Below are 21,134 nucleotides of genomic sequence, written 5' to 3' on the forward strand. Positions count from 1 at the left end.
ATGTCATGTGAAGATCTGAACCTTTAATTCCATTTTAATGAAATCTAGGCCCTTAATGGATATATGGAAAGAGAAAATTAAAATTGTGCGAGAAATAATACTAACCATAAGATTTTATTTAAAAAAAAAAAATTAATGGTCCAAATCTTTCACATGACATGGTCATGTGAAATTAACACATGATGGGATCTAAATCCGTCCTATCTAGGAAGCTAAGAGAGAGTATGGGCCAAGTTATGTTTACATTATTTGGATTTTAAAGAAGGTTGCTTATGGAGGATTGAGAATGGATCTCATGTTCAGGTTTGGCAAAATAATTGGCTTCATTTGGGACCGCCTAATTTGGTAGATGCTTGATAGTATTTTCGATATCACATTTGTTTAGATTTAATCACTCCCGATCATGTATGGAACTCATATATGATCTCTTCCGTGTGTTTGTCTAGAGGTTGCTTGATGGGAGGATCATCTTTATCTCAACCTCATTTTTTACATATGCAACTTAAGCTTAGTAACCAAGTTTTCTATATGGTCGTTATACCCCAAAATCTAGGTATTCTTTCAATATGAATCGCTAAGGTTCTCTCGTGGCTTCAACGTCTATTGTTGCTCCCTTGTCACAACATCTTTGGCAGTTTGTTTTGAAAGCTAAGTTCATTCCTCACTCAAAGGAACTTATGTGGTGGGCATCCAAAGGTATTATGTGACAGCCTAAGCTGACGAGGGTGGGAGTGATTGGTGTAATGAGAAGGCATGAACAAGAGGCGGCTACTAGCAAAGCTTCTACGCGAATGCACACATGAATGAACCAATCTTGCACCAGAACGAGAGGAATTTCAAGACTATAAAGGTATGAGGCTATACATTTAAGGAGAGCTTATAAGATTTGGTTGGTACTACGCATAACAACAAGATGCATCATCTTTTTTAAAGTCTAACTCATAAAAACTCTAAAAGTGTGTTATCTTGTCTCAGAAAATGAATCGTATTATTACTGTGATAACAAATATCCATACATATCGAAATCGAAGCCTTTGATTCTTGTCAAATTTATATATCCATTTGTCAAGTTTTCCAATCATACATATACAATTTTTTAAGACTCAACAATAAACTCTTTATGCAGGCCATTTATTTATAAAAATAAAATCTACTTGTTGTGATTGTTTAAATATAATGAGTTATAATTCTATTTTATTACAAAATTGAACATTCAAAGAAAAAAAATGAATGTATAAGTCACTCTAGTTATGACAATGCGTGTCATGTGAATGAACAAATTTGGCGCTGAAGCAACGTTTTGTGCAATCTGACGATCTGATCAATCCAAGGGCTGATACTTGTCTCGTGTTGTGCTGGACGGAGATTGAGGATCCGGACTGACACTGTAACCTCCTCGCCGCCGTCGCAATTAAGATCCATGTGGTTGTGAAGCGGAGCAGCCGCAAGGCAGAAGAGGCCGTCATCGTCAACGTGATCTTCGATCCAACAACCCACCAGAGATCCAATCCAAATCGCTCGCTGGAATTCAATCAATCAATTTCATTCACAATCCAGCTACTTCTTCCTCCTGCTGCTGCTGCTGGCTGCTTCTTCTCTACTCCCTTCCTTCCAGAGGAAGGAATTGCTTGCAGGTATTGGACCAAATCCCTAGTTATACTGATCTTAGTGGCGTCAACGCTCAATGCAGGAAATGATGAAGAATTCGCCTAATTCTAATCTCGAATTTTTGCTATTGGTATCATTTTCCACCTCTTACTGTGTTTGCATGTTTGATTCTGTCAGTTTCTACTGTTTCTTAGAAGAATTCAATCACCGCTCTCTTTGCATGTTGTACATTTCTCATGATCTGAACAAATTGAACAATTAGGATTGGTACTAGTGGAAGTTGGATTAGGATTGCTATTTAGGAGTTTTCATTTCAGGATGAAATTGTATACTAGATTAAGTCTGAGGAAAATTGGTAGTACTAGGGTTGAGTTGTACACTACATTGATTTGAAACATTGTTTAGTATTGTGCTGTGTGTGCTTCTTTGATGGATAAATTTGTATGTGCATTTTCTTGTAGATGTTGTAGCTAAGTTCGAAGCTAGCCGATGCAGGACTGGTGATGTAGAGTCACTCAGCCGAGATGGCGTTCGTAACTAAGATTAAATGGGTTGTTCTTTCTGTGGTCACTTTATCTGTGGCTTCTATCATCATTCATCTGTCTTTGGCAAAGCTATGGACTGTTAACATGGTGCAGTATAGAGCAATGCCTGTTCTTCATGAAGATTTTGCTTCCACGTTGGGAAGACAGGTTGCTTTTTTGTTATATTTATACATGTATCCGCTGCTTGTGCGTGGCCAAGTGTTTTTTGTTTCACTTAAGTTATTTTGACTGTATTTGCTTGAAATGCTGCAGGGTGTAAGGAATAAAAAGCTGTGGGATTCCATAAAGTCTTTGGAGGGATTGCAGCCAAACGCCAATGCAAGAAGCAATTATTCTGGTAAAATATTATCACTCATATTTCTTACCTCTCCATTCGGGTATGACATAAAACACTACTTCAGTGTAAACAATTTGCATCTTATCATGTGCCTTTTGTTTTCACTTACATATGAGTAAGCTACTTAATACAGCATATGCCCATTTACAATTGACAAGGAATCATCAATAAACCAGATTCTAGATTACGGAAATCTGTGCTCCATGATATCGTGGAGATCGTTAATATTTTAAATAGAAATGGCTTCATATTTCAAGAGATCTGTAAAATAAGATTTTGATTCTAATCTATTTTGAAGCATTCTTCATTTATGAGTGTAGCTTAAGTAGCAGAGCAATGATTTGTGGCATAACTTTGAGTTGACTAATACTATCACTGTTTTCTCTAGTTTTTCTAAGAATGTAACTAATTGAGCTACTATTATTTGTGATTTTGATCTTTGACAAATTTTAACAGAGAGCTGTTATACTCACCACAGTAACGACTATATATATTTCTTCATTTGGCATATTATACCTGTGTCATTTTAATCTTCTCCATCTTCCACTTCAAGTTTTGTGCTTCTTTTCTTGGCAGTTCCAAAAGAACAGAGTAATGGTTTCATTTATGCCAAAGTTTATGGTGGGTTTGCAAATATAAGATCATCGGTAAGATCCATCAAATGTGTCAAAGTCTTAAAAATCAATTTTTATTATTGTTTGTTATTTAACAATAGTGTTCTTGATTTTATAGATCTGTGATCTTGTTGCCATATCTAGGCTTTTGAATGCTACTCTTGTCATTCCAGAAATTCAAGAAAGTACTCGCTCAAAAGGAATTAGGTATGTGCTTCAACTTCTGTGCTCTATGCTATTAATATTTTCTTGCTGTGAAGCGTGAATAACATGTTTGTACAATTTTATTCAGCTCAAAGTTCAAGAGTTTTTCCTATCTTTATAATGAGGAGCAGTTCATAGCATATCTCAAAAATGATCTAATTATTACAAAGAGCCTGCCTGAAAGTTTGATAGAAAGAAGAAAAAGAAATGAGTTTCCTACATTTAAGCCCACAAGTTCAGCGTCTCCAAACTTCTATGTCAAAGAAGTCTTACCAAAGTTAAAGAAATCGAAGGTTGTTGGAATAATTATTGCCAGTGGTGGAGCTCTGCAGGTATTAAATTGTCAATTAACGTTTTTTTCCCTTTTTCAAATTGCAATCTGGTAGATGCTGTTGTATACTCCAGGTAGCGTCTGACTTCTGTTATTTGTGTATAGCAAATATTATCCATATAGAAGAAAGTTCGTAAAATAGTTCATCTTTACTGAAAGTATTTAACTCTAGCAGGGTTATTAATCCTGGATAGCGGCGTGCAGTGGCCGATCCCAAAAACACTATGCATGATAGCAGATAACCGGGATGTCTGCTATTCTCAAATTTTTACAAAGATTAGATAATTTATACTATGTAAATATAAATGCTCAATTCCTCTTTTAAAAGAATACTTAACACAAAAAAAGATAACCAAAAAAAAGAAGAGGGCAGAGAGAACAAGATAAACATGTGGGGAAAGTGAGATAAAAGTGAAAAGTAAAAGCACATGGTCATGGCCGAAAAAGTCACCAAAGAGAAATAGGTTGTGTAGTAATAGGCCGGAAAACTCAGATCTGATGACATTGTGTAGGCTGTTTGGGAAACATCACATTGTGGTGGGAAAGTTGCCGATTTCCGGAATGAATCCCTCTTCTAACTATCCTTTCCTTTTACAAGAAAGGTGACTGACCCAAGGGAATTGCTTCATTTCTGTGCTTTGAACTTCTTAGATACTTGAATTACTATTCTTACAAGTTTTGTTTGTGAATATGAATTTCTGACTAACTTGCTAAGGTTAACTTGAGAACGATATACACTTTTGCAGTCAGCACTCCCACCTACCATGGCGGAGATTCAGCGGCTAAGATGCAGGGTTGCTTTCCATGCCCTTCAATTTCGTCCAGAAATTCAAATGCTTGGCCATCGGATGATTCACAAGTATGAACTGCATTTTCTTTATTATCGCATAGATTACTCCCTTGTTTTTTTGCACCGGCTCTTTTCCCTTGTCTTTAAAATCCATAATTCTGTGTGCTTCTGATATCCAATATAAGAAAACGAGAGTGTGGTTTATATTAGGACAGAAAAGAAGGGAAAATTGTGGAGTAGACAGAACATTATGGACTATGGAGTAGAGTTTGTTTTATGTTGCTGACCCCACTTAGTGGGAAAAGGCTTAGACGATGATGTAGAGAAGGGAAACTTAGTAAGTGAGACGCAGAGCAATTAGCTAGATAGATAATGGGAATTAGATTGCAAGGGTAGATGGAATAAAGGATCTTTGATAGGTTCCAGAAATTAACAACTAGAAAACTGAATGTATTATTGATGTAGAACCCTAATTCCCTAACTGCTCAATGTAGCCAGGACTTAGGAGAAATCCGTCTAAGAGATATAAGGTTGTTGGGACTTTTATGAGGCTCAACTCTCTCCCTGAACTTAATTCGATTTCCAGAACGATTCCCTCTTCTAACTAACCTTTCCTTTTATAAGAAAGGTAACTGTCCAGCTGTTATAACTTATAACTTCCCCTAACTAATTGACAGCTGGCACACTAACCCACTAACTGGCAAAAACCGTCTAACTGATTCAGCTCATTTACTAACAAGCTGACTAATACAATGATATGTTAAGATCCTCCCTCCCCCATGTTCAGTCAAATAGTTAAGCTCAGACCCAGGCTCATTAGTTGGCCTAATATCTATTTCTATCAACCATTCAGATTTATTAGTAATGAGTAAACAGAGCCCCCATGGCTCTTCTGCAAGGAGAAACATTTGGAGGAGAGATCTTTCTCCTTGTTCTTTTCATTTTCAGTCAAGCAGTAAAATCAATCCTTTCTTTCTCTATTTTCAATGTGGGTTTGCCTTGAGTTTATATTGATTTTCTTTCTGGTGGTCTTGGAGTTGATGTGTAAGACATTTCTGCTGTGTATTTTTAAGGTTAAGAGGGTTGGGGCAACCGTTCCTAGTATACCATCCTGGCTTACTGAGAGAAACGTTGGCATACAATGGTTGTGGAGAACTTTTTCAGGTTTGCGCTATTTTCCTCCTTTGTATCATCATTCCGTATTGTTAATGCCTCAATGGATCTGTTATTCTACTTCTACGGTGCATATATGTTTAAGCAGTATTTGTAACATTAGAATTTGATAATATTTGAGTTAATTCAACTCCAACCATGTTTATCCTTTCCCTCACCCCCTTTCCTCCTTATATTTTTGTTCGATTACTTTATGAAGGTTTTGTTTTGTTAGGATGTACACACTGAACTCATCCAACATCGAAGGGCTGAAATGATAAAGGAAGGAATTCTTAAGGAGGAATTGAATGTGGATTCATACTTGCGAAGAGATAAAGGTCTATGTCCCATCATGCCTGAAGAGGTATGCTAAATTTCCCGATAGGGTATCCCGGTGGTGATGATGTGGTTCTTGTCCTATTTTTAGTTAAAATTGCTCTCACTCACTTCTGAAGGTTTTTTAAAAAATAACCTTTTCCCCTAGAAGACAAGGACCTAAACAATCCTGATTCCATTTTACAGTATCCTGGATGGATACCCTGCTTGTATGACAAGTCTTAGCATCTGTATATGGGGAATGATTTTACTAATAAATAGTCAATTTTTTTTTTCCACAGAAACTGTTGGTTTGGGTATAATTTCTTAATATTAGCAATAATTGTAAAATGTTAATGTCATTTGGGCCGTTCCAAAAAATAGGATACTCAATTTGTTAATAGTAGATGCTGCAAGTCACGGTTGAGGGGAGCCCATAAAATTATGATTATCACATAACTTTCTTTATAGTAAACTGATAAAATGCCTAGTGAACTTGTCTAGTACATTGCAAGTAATTCAATCAAGTATATCTACTTTGAAATGCAGAGTTATGCTATTGTTTTTATGATTAACTTACTCAAAGAGTAAGTTGTGGATCTATCTATAAAAATGAATTCATTTACTTTGGAGTCATTGGAAGAACTGTTAAAATTATTATAGCATTCTCTTAGCTGATTTTCAATTTTATGCATTGTGCATAGAAATATATGAGATAAGGTGAGTTATCCTTATATGTGGTTTTTGTTGCAAAGCTACAAATAATATAATATAATATATGATTGAACTAAAATATTTAAGTAACAGTCGAGTTGAAGTAGCCCTGTGGAGAGAGAAAAAAGTGATGATTGAAGGTTTCAGAAATAATAGTATTTAGTATACTAAATACTTTGTCTGAGTAAAATTGGGGATTAGAGTTATTTCAATCAAGAACTTTAGACCTTTCTTAAGATGCTAATGGCTCCCAGAATGAGAAGTGTATGTGGGATCTCAGCCTCTGCTGAGGCCAACCAATTTTACAATTAAAATATAATTTGGTCTTTTGGGAACACTGCTTCTATCTTTATGAATAAATACTGTTTTTCTTTTGGAAATTTGAAATTTTATTGTACAAAGGTTATATGTTGTTTTTTTATTGTTTCAACTTTGCAGGTTGGCATTCTCCTTCGAGTAATGGGTTATCCTTCCAAAACAATCATATACCTGGCTGGCTCTGAAACATTTGGAGGTCAACGTGCTTTGATTCCTTTACGGTCCATGTTTATCAATACCCTGGATCGCACTTCCTTGTGCAGTGACAAAGAGTTGTCTGACTTGTTTGGACCTGAAAGTCCTCTTCCGCAAAATAGTTCTTGGCCACCTCCTGCAAGAAGTGAGGCAGAACTTAAAGAAGAATGGAAGAGGGCTGGTCCTCGGCCTAGGCCTCTTCCTCCACCTCCAGATAGACCAATCTACCAGCATGAAAAAGAAGGCTGGTATGGTTGGATCACTGAGACCCCTACAGAGCCTGATCCTTCACCTATGGATTTGAGGATGAGAGCACACAGGTTACTTTGGGATGCGCTTGATTACATTGTTGCTCTGGAAGCAGATGCATTCTTTCCTGGATTTAACAATGATGGTAGTGGATGGCCAGATTTTTCAAGCCTTGTCATGGGACATCGACTGTACGAGACTGCTTCTTCTAGAACATATCGACCGGACAGGTAAAATGCTTTTGGGAGTTTGAATTAGTTTATTAATGTTCTTTAAGGAAGCATGATTTATATAGATTTCATTAAAAGTATTAAATTCCCTTTTTTTGTTAGGGAATTAAATTTGGCTTGGGTTTTGAATAAGTTGTAAAAGATGGCTCAGTTCCGGGATCTTTTGCCTTTTGGGTTGCAGCCTGGTGGGGGAAGGGGTAAATATGTAGGGAAGACAAGCCACATTTATACCTTTTACTCCACTCAAACAATTAACAACTCTTCCAGATAGATTGAACATTTCGTGTTGACTATTTATCCGACAAACACAACTTTCTTACCACTGTTTCAGACATCCTTACATGTTGCAATTGGTTGCTGGTGTTTCTAACAAGTTGAAATCTTTGTGGTCATGCTATCCATAGATATATCCTAAATTATATATTTTATTTTGACACTTCTTTATCTGGTCTTTCACAGGAAAGTTGTTGCGGAGCTTTTCAACATGACCCGTGAGAATTTGTACCATCCTAAACGCAATTGGACAATGTTAGTGCAGGAACATCTTAACAAGAGTACAACTGAAGAAGGCTTCATTAAGCAATCTCTCTTGTCAAAACCAGTAATGTTCCTTTCACATCCACTTCCAGAATGCTCTTGTAGAATGTCTTCTGCCAAGGCTGCTAAACTTGTCAAAGGTGAGGGTGGCCAATTTCTATATGGAGGTGAAGACATATGCCCCAAGTGGATGCAGCATGCTAAGGAGGCAGGTTCATTGGGTAAAGAAAGTGCCAAATCCGAAGACGATGGGCTGCCAGATTATGAAAGCAATGATTTTCTTAACGAGTCCGAGGATGACAAAAATGGTGGCAAAATCAATCAGACTTCACTTTGGGAGCAAGATGAGGAAATGGATCCAAATGACTAAAAGCGGATGTGCATATCATAACCATAGTTTATACAGCATCCAATTTTCCCGTAATTTAAGAGGTATAGATACATGCTCCAGCGACATACATGTCTCAATGCTATCTTTGCTGGGCATATGGGTGTTCAAATCTATTCTTTCATTGATTTTAGGTTATTTTTCCATGGACAAAGGGAACATAATTCTTTTTTTTTAATCTTTATCTTTTTTTTCACTTTATACTTAACACTTCCACTGGAATTTTTGTTGTAACATACACATTATAAAAAGAAGAAAAAAAATAGATCAGTCACCGGCTTAACTGGAGCACAACAGATGAAGTTCGAAGAAGATTATGTGTTTAGAGTTTACTTGTGGTATATATGGCTGCGGTTCAATTGCTTTTGTTCTGGACAATATCTCATAACATCTCCTATTTTTCAGTAATGTAGATGTATGTACATTGTCAGTCACCTTAGAACTATGATGCACAGGTGCGGTTCGTGGTACGACATTTTCAAAAAATTCTAGGTACAGGTATGTTAATATTATATATATATATATATTAAAGTAAAAAAGAATAGATATCAAATAATCTATCTTACACAATATTATTGGTTACAAATCAAATTTCACAATGCTCACATATTTTGCATATAATAATAATAATAATTAAACAATTCAAAGGATTTTGGCTTTCTGCCAAACACGTGGTAAATTATAGAACATCCATGGATCTAAAAAATTGATCCTTATGATAGCAAAAAGGTGAGGGAAGGAAACAAGAGAAACAGAGATTTCAAAGACAACAAAACCATTCAAAATAAATAAGAAAAATCAGAGCTTTCAAAGAGAAACACAAGCAGTGAGAGGAAGGAGCGAAGGAAGGTCAGAGGAACAATGATAGAACGGAGGCGGAGCGCCGGCAGAACAGGGCCACAAAGGTGTGCAATGTGAGAAAGTGAAAGAAAATAGTGAATACCGTGTTTAAGTTTGGAGGAAATGAACTTGAGTTGATTTTCTATATTCTGGAAATGCCCCCAAACACACCGAACGTACCCGAATTTTTATTTTTGGTAAACACATTCTGGTACGCACCCATAGCGTACTCAACGCGTACCCGTACCCGGTGCAGGTTCGTGACCAGTTTCAAAGTACCGGTGCTTCTCAGACTTAGAACATTTCTCTTCTATCCACAAATTTTTTGATAAAAGTTTATATCAACATCTATTTTTTAAAATCAATTATGAAATTCAGAAACTATTTACATGACCTTTTTCCTAAGGTTGTTTATCTTTGTTATGAATTCTAGAACGATTTTCAAGCATGGTCTAACATGGGCTCCCCAAGTCTTACCATACATTTATTGAAGTACATGCTAATCAAAATATATCTAAAACTAGATATATTTATTCACAGTTAATAAACAAGTTCATTTTATGCCAAATGGTTAAATTATTGGTACTTTGGTAGCTTAAGCCCAAAAGCGAGACAAGAATTTTACTGGCATCACAAAAAGTAATTCCGTACGTTTTTTTATTTTTTTATTTTACTAACATTTGCCTATAAAAAAAACAAAAATGTTTTTGTAATTGTCAAATGTCCTTCGGCTACATTTTAAACTCCATGTGATTTCTTTCTTAACCCATAAGTCATCATTATGAATTGAACCTGTACATTTTACCCAAACAATTTGTCCTTCAATTACTTAACCTCAAGAGTTTTGAGAGTTTATATAAATCATTTTTGGTTCATGTGATAAAGCAATGGGGTCTCAATGCTAAATATAAGTTATTTTGAACAATAATTTCCCATTGAGTTTAAGAGGTCTGTTTGATGTCACAGTCGTCACACATTCAACAAGTTTCAAGAACACTGAATCTTTGTATGTGCAAGAGCAGAGGGTGAGACTTCAATTTTCTGGTTATAATATTACATAAAAGGGCAGCAATTGAGCTTTGATTCGTTGAGGAGAGACCCTGCAAATTGTTCCAGCTTCTAAAGACTCCAAGATATACATCAATGGGTTGGTTACAAGTGCAATTTATATGTGCATTTCTTGCTGGAAGCATATTCTTCAATGCCTTATCTTATTCTGGTAAAGGTAATGCTTTGTTGTGAAATTTGAAGAACTAGTTTTCATTTTGAAATTTTTGCAAATAGTTCCTTTGTTATTATTACCAAGTTGATTCTAGGAAGAACCACTTCCCCTCATAACATTATGTGTTCGACTCTCATTGCCAATGACATGATTGTGTTGGTGGGCGATCTGCCCTGATTCGTGGCAGTGATCTAAGCCGAATCCATCTAATCTTTTATTCATTGAAAAAAAAAGTTGATTCCATCATTAGTTCTAATCTTTTGTTTAAAATATTTTTAATCAAAGACTTGAGTAGTTTCTTTTGATATCTTCCTTTTCTATGTGTCTATGCAGCTCCAAATTATTCATTTGTGAAAGAAGCAACATCTGCTCCACCAATCTTATCTTATGACTACATAGTAATTGGTGGAGGATCATGTGGGTGTCCACTAGCAGCAACTCTCTCACAAGGTGCAAGAGTTTTGCTCCTTGAGAGAGGATGCTCTCCTTACACAAACCCAGAGAAAATTGACATGAAGAACTATGTCAATTCACTCTCTGACATGACTCCTTCATCATTTGCCCAGCAATTCATATCCAAGGATGGGGTCCTCAATGCCAGGGCTAAGGTTCTTGGTGGTGGCTCTGTCTTGAATGCAGGGTTCTACTCAAGGGCTAGCTCCAGCTACATAAGAGATGCTGGTTGGAATGAAAGTTTGGCTAAGAACTCATATGAATGGGTGGAAAAGAAAGTGGTTTTTGAGCCTCCAATGCTGCAATGGCAATCAGCAGTGAGGGATGGGTTGTTGGAAGTAGGGGTGTTGCCTAATAATGGTTATAGTTTTGATCACTTGAATGGGACTAAAGTTGGAGGTTCAATTTTTGATAAGGAGGGTCACAGACACACTGCAGCTGATTTGTTGGAGTATGCTGATCCAAGGAGGATTTCTGTTTATCTGCATGCCACAGTGCATAAGATACTATTTAGGTTTAATGAAGGTAAGGATTTAAGAATGTCAATAATGATTCGTGAATACCCGTTAAGTGCATACATGAGTATCCGTAATTTTTTTAATATTCTGAAAATTTATTTAATTTCAGAATGTATTTTTTAAAATTTCAGAAATTTGTTACCGGAATCTCCAAAAGATAATTTTTAAGTCCCTGTGCGAGTATCTATGAATCATTACTCTATGAACATAGACACCTACCATATTGACTTCCACTTGTCAACTTGATCACCTGTGTTTGAATTTAATTTACAGAGAAAAAGAGGCCACAAGCATATGGAGTGATTTTCAAAGATTCATTTGGAAACAAACACAGGGCATTTCTAAGTATGAAGGCCAAGAATGAGATAATCTTATCAGCTGGTGCAATTGGAAGCCCACAGCTGCTGATGCTGAGTGGAATTGGGCCTGCTAGCCATCTTCAGGCCCATGGAATCAAAGTGGTTTTGGATCAGCCTCTGGTGGGTCAAGGAATGGCAGATAACCCAATGAATGTTCTTATGGTTCCTTCCCCTGTACCTGTTGAGGTGTCTCTCATCCAAACAGTGGGCATCACCAAGTCTGGTAGCTTCATTGAAACAGCAAGTGCATTGAGCATAGGCCATTCTTGGCCTGAAAGGCTTCAAGGAATTTTTGACTTTGTGTCAAACCAGGTCAGTTCATAGTCACCCTTAACATTTAACATATTGAAGTTAGAAGCTTTTCACATAAAGTGAACTTACTCTAAAATTTTGTTCTCATGTGAAGACTAGTGAACACTCCATGTTTCCTCAAGAAATCATGAACAGTATTGCTGACACCATTGTATCTTTAGTCAATCCAACTCTCAAAGGAGGAGTCATCCTTGAAAAGATCATGGGACCAAAATCCACTGGTCACTTGGAGCTCCTTACCACTGATCCCAATGATAACCCATCAGTTACCTTTAACTATTTTAAGGACCCTGAAGACTTGAAAATGTGTGTGGAAGGCATGAAAACCATCATAGATGTGATAAACTCAAAGGCATTCTCAAGGTTCCGCTATAAAACCATGCCAATCCAAACTCTAATAAACTTGATGTTGCAATTGCATGTGAACTTGAGGCCAAAACATGCTAGTGCTGCATTTTCTTTGGAACAGTATTGCATAGACACTGTCCTCACAATTTGGCATTACCATGGAGGGTGCCAATCTGGTAAGGTTGTTGATCATAATTATAAGGTTATTGGTGTAGAAGCTCTGAGAGTGATTGATGGGTCCACTTTTTATGGCTCACCTGGGACTAACCCTCAAGCTACTGTTATGATGCTTGGAAGGTAAGCATTGACATTTATCAATATAGACATTCTATCCGTTTAAATGCAAATCAAAGAGCACTATTAGAGCTTATTTAGTGCATTTTCTAGTAGATAAGTTCCAATAAGCTTTTATCAAACGGGCTCATCGTGATTTTTGAAATGCACGTATTGTCTTACTCTTTCATTAATTTGATGCAGGTACATGGGAGAAAAGATTATACAGAAAAGATTCCATCAGGGGAGGAAGTGAACTAGTGAAGTGATCAATTGAGACCGCATTTTTACTTGTTCCATCTTTTTTATGTGTAATAGCTGAGTAGTTACTAAACGTTTTCTCCAGAATACTGTCTGATTATAGTAATCAACTCACATGGTTTTCTTTGTAGGATGATTCTGTAATTTCCACCATAATTTCAATTTAATATAGACGTGTTTGGGTAAACAACTTAATTAAGTACTTATTAGCAATAAAGAAGTATTGCATAAGTACTTGTTCATAAGCTAATTTGAGAAACTTACTGAAATAAACTGAAAATAGATTATAACTTACAAGTAAGTATAAGCTCTTAATCTGAACAATTTATGAAAATAAACTCTGACAAACTTGCATGAGTGCTTATGCTTTAAGATAACCTCAAACATTCATTAAACTCTTAGAATATATTCTTCTGGGCCGTGGTTCAAAATCTAAAACCCATTGGATCCTGCCAAACAATCCATGCCAACTTGGCTTGCAGATCAAGGGGGGTTAATTCAGTAACAAGTTTAATAACAAGATATCAAGAACTAAAAAACCCCAGCAGCAAACTCAATTTATGATTCAAATAAAGATATGCATTGCATTGTATAGTTTTCACATTTCAAACTTAACAAACTAAAGATCATAAGATGCTTGTTGAACTTACAAACGCTGAAAAACATTGGTAAAGTAACAGAATAAGACATAACTAGCATATGCTGTGCTACATGACTACATCTGGTACCCCAGCCCCAGGCACCTTCATGAAATGGAAGAAGCATCTAACTTTCACCAACTTTTCCCCATTTTCTCTTCAAAGCAGGTGAAGTTAGAGAAAGAGAAAGAATCAATTGCTGAAAAAGAGCATGCCCTTTCAGTCATGGAGTGTGTGACCCTTAAAATCTTGAAGAATATTCATAGCATAAACCTCAAGCATATGCTTTTGATAGTTGGTTTATTCCATGTCCTGTGCTTAAGTTGAAGTACTTATAAATCATAAATGCTCCTGAAACATATTGTCTGCAAGAGCAGGAGCTCCCAATAAGCAAATCAGCTATAGGGCTTCCCTCTATTGGCAGGAAATTATCATGACCATGGTGACTGTGTCTTGCCAAAGGAGAGTTGCCCTGTTGCTGCTTTAGCTTAATATATAATCTTCCATGCCACCATGTCCATTAAAGAGAAGCAAATGACATTCATGTCTATCATTTTTTTGTGTTTCACACCTTTTGTTTTGTATGAAGCAAGTGCATGATTAGAAATTTTTCTACAATTGATTCTAAAGTCATTATCAAATCTTAGAAGTTTTTATGGATATCTTCCCGGTTTCATAGTTGATTTTGATTGAAAGAGAAGCGGGTCCAAAATATCTCAGGTAAGTACTAAGTTGTGCGATTTTTATGACACTCATCTAAATATCTAATTCCTGATGTCAAAGCTGGCACTCTGTATTCTGTAAGTACTGAAACTATTTAAGTATACTTAAGAAACTCACAATTTGTTTCTCTTTTTGTTTTCAGCTCAAGCAGACTCAGAAATAATAGTCACAAAAAGCCATTATTATTCTCCACACACACACACAAGCAGAACCCAAAGTTTGAGGCTGAATGAGCTTTGAGAACAAGAGTGGGACTTGCCCTAGATTAACACTGTTGAAGAGTCATTTACTATGTGAATTGTTTTAGATAGACTGAATAAACAGAAAACAGCATTTGTTTAGAATGTTGTAATAATGTTGAAGCTTTAGTTTATTCAATTCTTTTGTTATGCATGCTGAAAAGTATGCCTTATTTTGACAATGTTAAAAATGTAGGATGCTCACTATGTTTAGAATGAAAAACGTTTCGATTGAGGGAATGACAAATGATTCTAAATTGAAAAAACAAAAATTTTAGGATATAGTTTATGTAAAGATTGATTCTCACCACACAGTCATCCGTGTGATGATTCCATTGTTTATATTAGGTGCATTACCAGGTAAATAGGAAAACTAAGGAACTGATAAATAGGGAAACTAAGAAACAGACAAATAAGGAGACTAAGGAACAGTGTAATAAAACGATGGACATCTGCGTTATATTCTAGTTTGTGATTTCTGTGATTGTCAATTCTACTCCTCAAGCTGCAAACTTGAGGTAAGATGTTTATTGAGTTAACAGTCCTGCACAATGTCTACTATGTAGTAAACATTTATAGACATGTTAGGATTGAATAGACAAGAAGCTTTGAGATGTTAAATAGTGATTTTTTTTTGTTGCAAAGAAGTTGAATAGTGAATGTTTCACAATTTATTTTACTAGTTAAAAATATAGAGAAAACTTAATCCTAACACCCGGCTAAGAGTATGTTAAGAGTGAGTCTCTTAACATAAATTAGCATTTTTGTCCGTAGATTGGAAAATTTAATTAAATGGACAAGGAAATAATGTGACATGAGGACATGCTTTGGACAAAGGAGTGTGGTCACTCAACAACTTCATGTAACGGAGCATCTATGGGTTCCTTTCCAATTTCCTTCCTCTAAAGTTGACCTTTGAATCAAGAAAGAATCTGAAGTAAGTGTAAAAATCTTTCAAGATTGTGATCTCTTATTTTGAATACACCCCTTGTTCAGAAACTGCAAGTTGAAGATTTAAGGAGATGATTAATTAATGAAAGTTAACTTTTGGCTTGTAATAACAGTCACAGAACATGCTTTCTATTAGCATATGCCCCAATCTTCACCTTAGGGTGAGTAATTATAATTGACAATAATTATTAGCACAAGGGACAACTAAAAGAGTAGCTAGTTATACTTTTCAAAGTAAAATTAGTTAGCTGATCTTACAAATATCAAAAGAGTAGTCCCCCAAGTCAAGTACCTACCTTTTCAGGGGAGCTGGGGACTTGAAGGTTCTAGTCTTGTGTACATTTAACATGTTCATATTATTACATTATTCTGATTCCGATAGAGAAATGGCTGAAATATTACTATGTTACATTTTGATTACAGAAGTGTTCAGGATATTTTGTCAAATTAGATTAAATTGATCTGTATGCTTGCTACAAATATAAAGTAATTATCAAACAACTCACGGCTGACACTCATTCATAGAAAAATCAAATGTCAATGAACTATTCCTGTATTGACAGTTCATGAGCTAAAGGAAAAGTGGAGGAAGAATGCATGAAGATAAAGCCACACATTATTAAGTGAGGAAATTTAGAATATATGAAAGAAAAGGAGAAACTTCAGGAAGCCTGCATTCCTAAATATAAAAAATAATGTTGTCCATATTAAAAATAAGTGGTCAAGTATATTAAAATAAAAGGAGAAATAGTATTTTAGGTTATACACTTGTACCACTCTGTTTATTTCACCTAACTTGGATGTCTCCTTTTAAACCAAAACCTTTGGCTTGACCTTTGATGATCAAGAAGTATATACATACTTAACCGATCATCTAATGGGTTTCTTTGTAAGTTTCAATTTTTTTATTGATGCAACTCTGCTCAGATTGGGGGAAAGAAAAGAAAATAAAGGAAAGAATGAAAGAAACGTGACTCAATCAGACTATCAGAGGTGACAGTGACCATAACTCTTAAGTGCCATATTAAGACAGAAGCAAACTACAGCTGTATCTTTTTACACTCAGTTGACACTTGTTGTAATTTTCACAAGGAAATGAAAATGATTGGACCAAAAGACGTACTTAAACAAAATGGAATGAAAATACCGAAAAATGATTGAGTCAGAGTGGTTCAAGGTGGTTTTGAGTTCGAATTTTATGAATTGTAAAATTTTTTGCTAAGAGAGCTAATTTTAATGTGATGTGATTATTTTTTACTCGAACAAATTTGCTTCATAAAGAAAATACATGTATATATGACAAAAAATTGGAATAATTCTCATAAGTAAGGGCATACAGCCATACAGGCTGTCCATCCATAGTTCAGAGCATTAGTTATGTTGTACTCTATTGGTGAAATAATTTAATGCTTAAATTTTGGTCAAATGAAACTTTTTTTCAATTGTAATGAATATGGTTAACTAAGTGAATGAACTTTATAGTGGCTAAATCAATTCTCTGACACATTTGAAAAAAAAAATCTGACAAATAAATCAGTAGTTTCATTCCTGTTATACTTTTTATTTTTGTTTTCTGGTATAAAATTGTTAATCTAATTGTGCATCAAATTTATATTTAAACCCTAGAAGCTAGAAGGCTACCCCAGATTACGCAACTAATTTTGCATGCTCTTTTAACTCTTCCCCATAAAACATCTCAATTTTTTCTTTGTGCTGAAGCTACAGCTTTGCTTTTTCTCTTTTTTCAATTGCAGTCACTTTAATAACAGTCAAATTCACTTTGTTCTTTTTTGAACAAGGTGCTTTCCTCATCATAAGCATGCCTCACATTTATATTGGTTGCTGAACCTACTGTCCTCACTACTCAAACAAACAATATTTAAGCAATTTGCATCCTTCCACACACAATACCAAAATACTAAAGCACTCAGCTACTCAAGCATCAACCAAACAAATCATATAATGCAAACTTTCATACATTATTGGAAAACCATTTTATCATAATGGGCAAGTGAGTTCACTCAATATGTTCAATTTTTTATATAAAGTTGCTTGAGTTTAAGCAATGATGCAGGAGCCATATATAATCATGAAACCTTTTTCTATTTTGGATTTGATATTTGTGACACTTAAGCCTTAAGCAAGCATTGTCCGCAAGTGCAGAGAAGAATTATAGAGAGGCTTTTCTTTTGGACCTCATCGGTAATGCCGGCTTTGATAGCGACCATTCTGTGCTCCACCTACTATTGCTTTAAGTACTGGTTCCACCTTTTAAAAGGTACCATTTTACACACACACAAATGTGTTTATGAGAGTTTATCTTCTTCAGTTATCATTCTTCACCTTGTACCCAAAAAAAATTAGTATCTTGTCATTAAAGTACTAGACTAGACCAAACTTAGTAACTGATTAGTTTTCTATGTAAAATTCGAATTTGAATATCATGCAGTCTGACAAATCCTAAATTCCTGCATGATGCTTCAAGAACCCAACTTGCAGTCTGATAAATCCTAATTTGACCTAGATTGGTAGGTAGGAGCGTTTGTTCATAAGCTGGCATGAACAACTAATGAAAATAAGTTCAAAACAACTTATAAGTAGGTTATAAGCTATTTACATAAGTTTTTCCAAACACTTATAAACGCTTACGGTATAAAATAATCAACTTTCAAATGACACCTTAATTAGTTGCACCAATAAATGCTTTTTCTTTTTCTTTCTGTAACGCGTAAGGAAATCATCACAATCATGCTGCCTAGTTGATTTGGCCTGTGGGACCCCGTCCATAACTATGAAAGACACAGTCCAAATTGTTTTTCCTTTTTTTTTTGGAAGGCCAAGATATAATTATATAGATAAAAATATAGGAGGTTAGCACTAAGGGGTGCTAACATCCCTGACCTTGTCAATGTGTTCATACCATACACAATTATAAATGAACCAATAGAGATATGTTTGTAATTTCATGTATGTGTGTTTCTTACAGACAGGGAAAGCATCAGTAAAATCCAATAGCAGGAGGATCATCAAACATGTATATATAAAGCAGAATTGTCTGAGAGTGCAAATAACCAAAAAGAAACATGCAGTCCCTTCTTCAAAATGAGGACTCCCAAACATGCCCTCAAGGATGCTGCCCAACCTCATTGTTCAACTCATCACCACTCTCTCATATCAAAACAACAAGCAAACCCAGAAACAGTTCTTCAGAGTCCCGCCACAGCTTCGCGGCAACAACAGCATCCTCTATCTTTCCAAACACAAAATTTACCAACCATGAGTCTCTTCCATCTCTGCAGGAATCATTCAGTGAATTCAGCAAAGTGTTCCCTCAATACTCTGAGACTGAGAAAGTGGACCGTTTGAGAGGCAACGAGTATTATCACCTCTCTTTCTCTAACCAGTCTTGCCTTGATTACATTGGTATTGGCCTCTTTTCCTACTACCAACGTCATCAGCACCATGAAGCTTCAAAAATCCAACTTGCTTCTTCTTCTTCAACTCCTCAAACTCAAACACCTCAATCTCCAAATTTTTCAGATATTCCCTTCTTTAGTATATCTTACAAGACTGGGAATCTGAAGACTTTGTTGCTCCATGGTGGGCAGGAGTCAGAGTTTGAGTCTGCAATGAGGAGAAGAATAATGGGGTTCCTTAACATTTCTGAAAGTGACTACTTCATGGTTTTCACAGCAAACAGAACATCAGCTTTCAAACATGTTGCAGATTCATATCCTTTCCAATCTTGTAAGAAACTTCTGACAGTTTATGACTATGAGAGTGAGGCTGTGGAAGCAATGACCAGTTGCTCAGAGAAGAGAGGAGCCAGGGCTATGTCAGCAGAGTTCTCATGGCCAAGGCTCAGGCTTCAGTCAACAAAGTTGAGGAAGATGATTGTTAGTAAGAAGAAGAAGAAGAAAAAGAGGGGTCTTTTTGTATTCCCACTTCACTCCAGGGTAACAGGAGCCAGATATCCCTATCTGTGGATGAGCACAGCACAGGAGAATGGTTGGCATGTGTTGATTGATGCTTGTGCATTGGGACCAAAAGACATGGACAGCTTCGGCCTCTCCCTCTTTCGCCCGGACTTTCTCATTTGTTCCTTCTACAAGGTTTTTGGAGAAAATCCATCTGGGTTTGGATGCCTTTTTGTCAAGAAAACTGCTATTTCCATTCTTGAATCCTCCTCTTGTGCAGGAATTGTCAACCTTGTACCAGAAAGGCAGCTACTACAACAGGTATCAGAGGATTCTTCTGGATATAATGATGTAAAAATTGACCAAAAGTGCTCAACATCTACTTTTCAAGAGCAAGAATTATCTTCCTTGAGTTCTTTCTCTGGTAGGATACAGATCCCACAGTCTGTGAAAGTCGAAGGACAACTATCTGAGCTTCAGATGACAGTGGTACCTGAAGAACCAAAAGCTCCTGAAGGTTCTGGAACTGCAGAATCACAACAAAATAAGAATGTAAAGGATAGTGAAGATGGGAGCTTTTCTATTGAATGCAGGTGCTTGGATCAAGTGGACTCTTTAGGATTAACAATGGTCACCAACAGAACAAGGTACCTGATAAACTGGCTGGTGAACTCAATGCTGAAGCTAAAGCATCCTAACGCAGAAGGGGTTCCCCTGGTCAAGATTTATGGCCCAAAGATAAGATTTGATAGGGGTCCTGCTTTGGCATTCAATGTGTTTGATTGGAAAGGTGAAAAGGTTGAGCCTGTTCTTGTACAGAAACTTGCTGATAGAAGCAACATATCTCTGAGCTATGGGTTCCTGCATCATATCTGGTTTGCAGATAAGTATGCAGAAGAGAAGGGAAGAGTATTGCAGACCAAAGAAGGAAGAGGCCAGGGAGTAACTAACAAGAAGAAGAAAGACAGAGATAACATGGGAGTGACAGTGGTTACTGCTGCACTAAGTTTCCTGGCTAATTTTGAAGATGTATATAAAGTCTGGGCTTTTGTTGCTCGGTTCCTTGATGCAGATTTTGTGGAGAAGGAGAGATGGAGATACACAGCTCTTAATCAGAAAAGAATTGAGGTTTAGTTCCATAAATTTAATATATTCTTCTGGGTTGTGGATCATAGAAGACTCGAGATTGTGAATTTGGATGAAGAATTTATGTTGATTCTCCAAAGAAAAATAATTAAACTTTTCTTTTCATTTGTCTGATGAGTTCATAAACTACATAGACAATTCATCAATCAAATATATTTACTTGTACTTGTTTCCTGTATTTTATCCTTGCATGCACACATTCAGGCAGCTCCAGAACTCTACACTAGGCATTGAAAAAAATTCAGCTAGAAAAGTGAATATAAAATATAGTTCAAGGAGAAATAAATCAGCATCCCTTGGTTGTTTAATTGTACTTACTCACAGAAGTGTAAGTCCTAGCACTTAAGTATTAAGTAACTGTACTTAACAATACGCTTGGTTGTTTAAGAAAAACCAAAATACTAAGA

General features: G+C 36.0%; 3 protein-coding genes across 4 annotated transcripts; all 3 read left to right on the forward strand.

Moving 5' to 3' along the window:
- Positions 1 to 1,266: 1,266 nt before the first annotated feature.
- On the forward strand, positions 1,267 to 8,898 carry LOC130717064 (protein EMBRYO SAC DEVELOPMENT ARREST 30). Its single transcript, XM_057567168.1, has 11 exons — positions 1,267 to 1,634; positions 2,070 to 2,300; positions 2,406 to 2,490; positions 3,067 to 3,137; positions 3,223 to 3,311; positions 3,397 to 3,640; positions 4,386 to 4,498; positions 5,503 to 5,593; positions 5,817 to 5,945; positions 7,049 to 7,602; positions 8,062 to 8,898. The coding sequence occupies exons 2-11, from the start codon at positions 2,133 to 2,135 to the stop codon at positions 8,507 to 8,509; spliced, it is 1,992 nt and encodes a 663-aa protein (XP_057423151.1). The 5' UTR covers positions 1,267 to 1,634; positions 2,070 to 2,132; the 3' UTR covers positions 8,510 to 8,898.
- A 359-nt stretch (positions 8,899 to 9,257) lies between these two features.
- LOC130717065 (protein HOTHEAD-like) lies at positions 9,258 to 13,243 on the forward strand. Of its 2 annotated transcripts, none has more exons than XM_057567170.1 (6): positions 9,258 to 9,623; positions 10,334 to 10,592; positions 10,923 to 11,567; positions 11,834 to 12,231; positions 12,326 to 12,876; positions 13,057 to 13,243. In XM_057567170.1, exons 2-6 carry the CDS (start codon positions 10,511 to 10,513, stop codon positions 13,106 to 13,108), a joined length of 1,728 nt encoding a protein of 575 aa, XP_057423153.1. In that variant the 5' UTR covers positions 9,258 to 9,623; positions 10,334 to 10,510; the 3' UTR covers positions 13,109 to 13,243. The 2 variants fall into 2 exon arrangements, with proteins under 2 accessions (XP_057423153.1, XP_057423154.1); XM_057567171.1 differs by having other exon boundaries at positions 9,258 to 9,432.
- Positions 13,244 to 18,541: 5,298 nt separating this feature from the next.
- LOC130716961 (uncharacterized) lies at positions 18,542 to 20,892 on the forward strand. Its single transcript, XM_057567030.1, has one exon. It carries the CDS (start codon positions 18,748 to 18,750, stop codon positions 20,713 to 20,715), a length of 1,968 nt encoding a protein of 655 aa, XP_057423013.1. The 5' UTR covers positions 18,542 to 18,747; the 3' UTR covers positions 20,716 to 20,892.
- Positions 20,893 to 21,134: the final 242 nt, after the last annotated feature.

The sequence above is a fragment of the Lotus japonicus genome, chromosome 5 (genome assembly GCF_012489685.1).
Source record: "Lotus japonicus ecotype B-129 chromosome 5, LjGifu_v1.2".
NCBI classification, from domain to species: Eukaryota; Viridiplantae; Streptophyta; class Magnoliopsida; order Fabales; family Fabaceae; genus Lotus; species Lotus japonicus.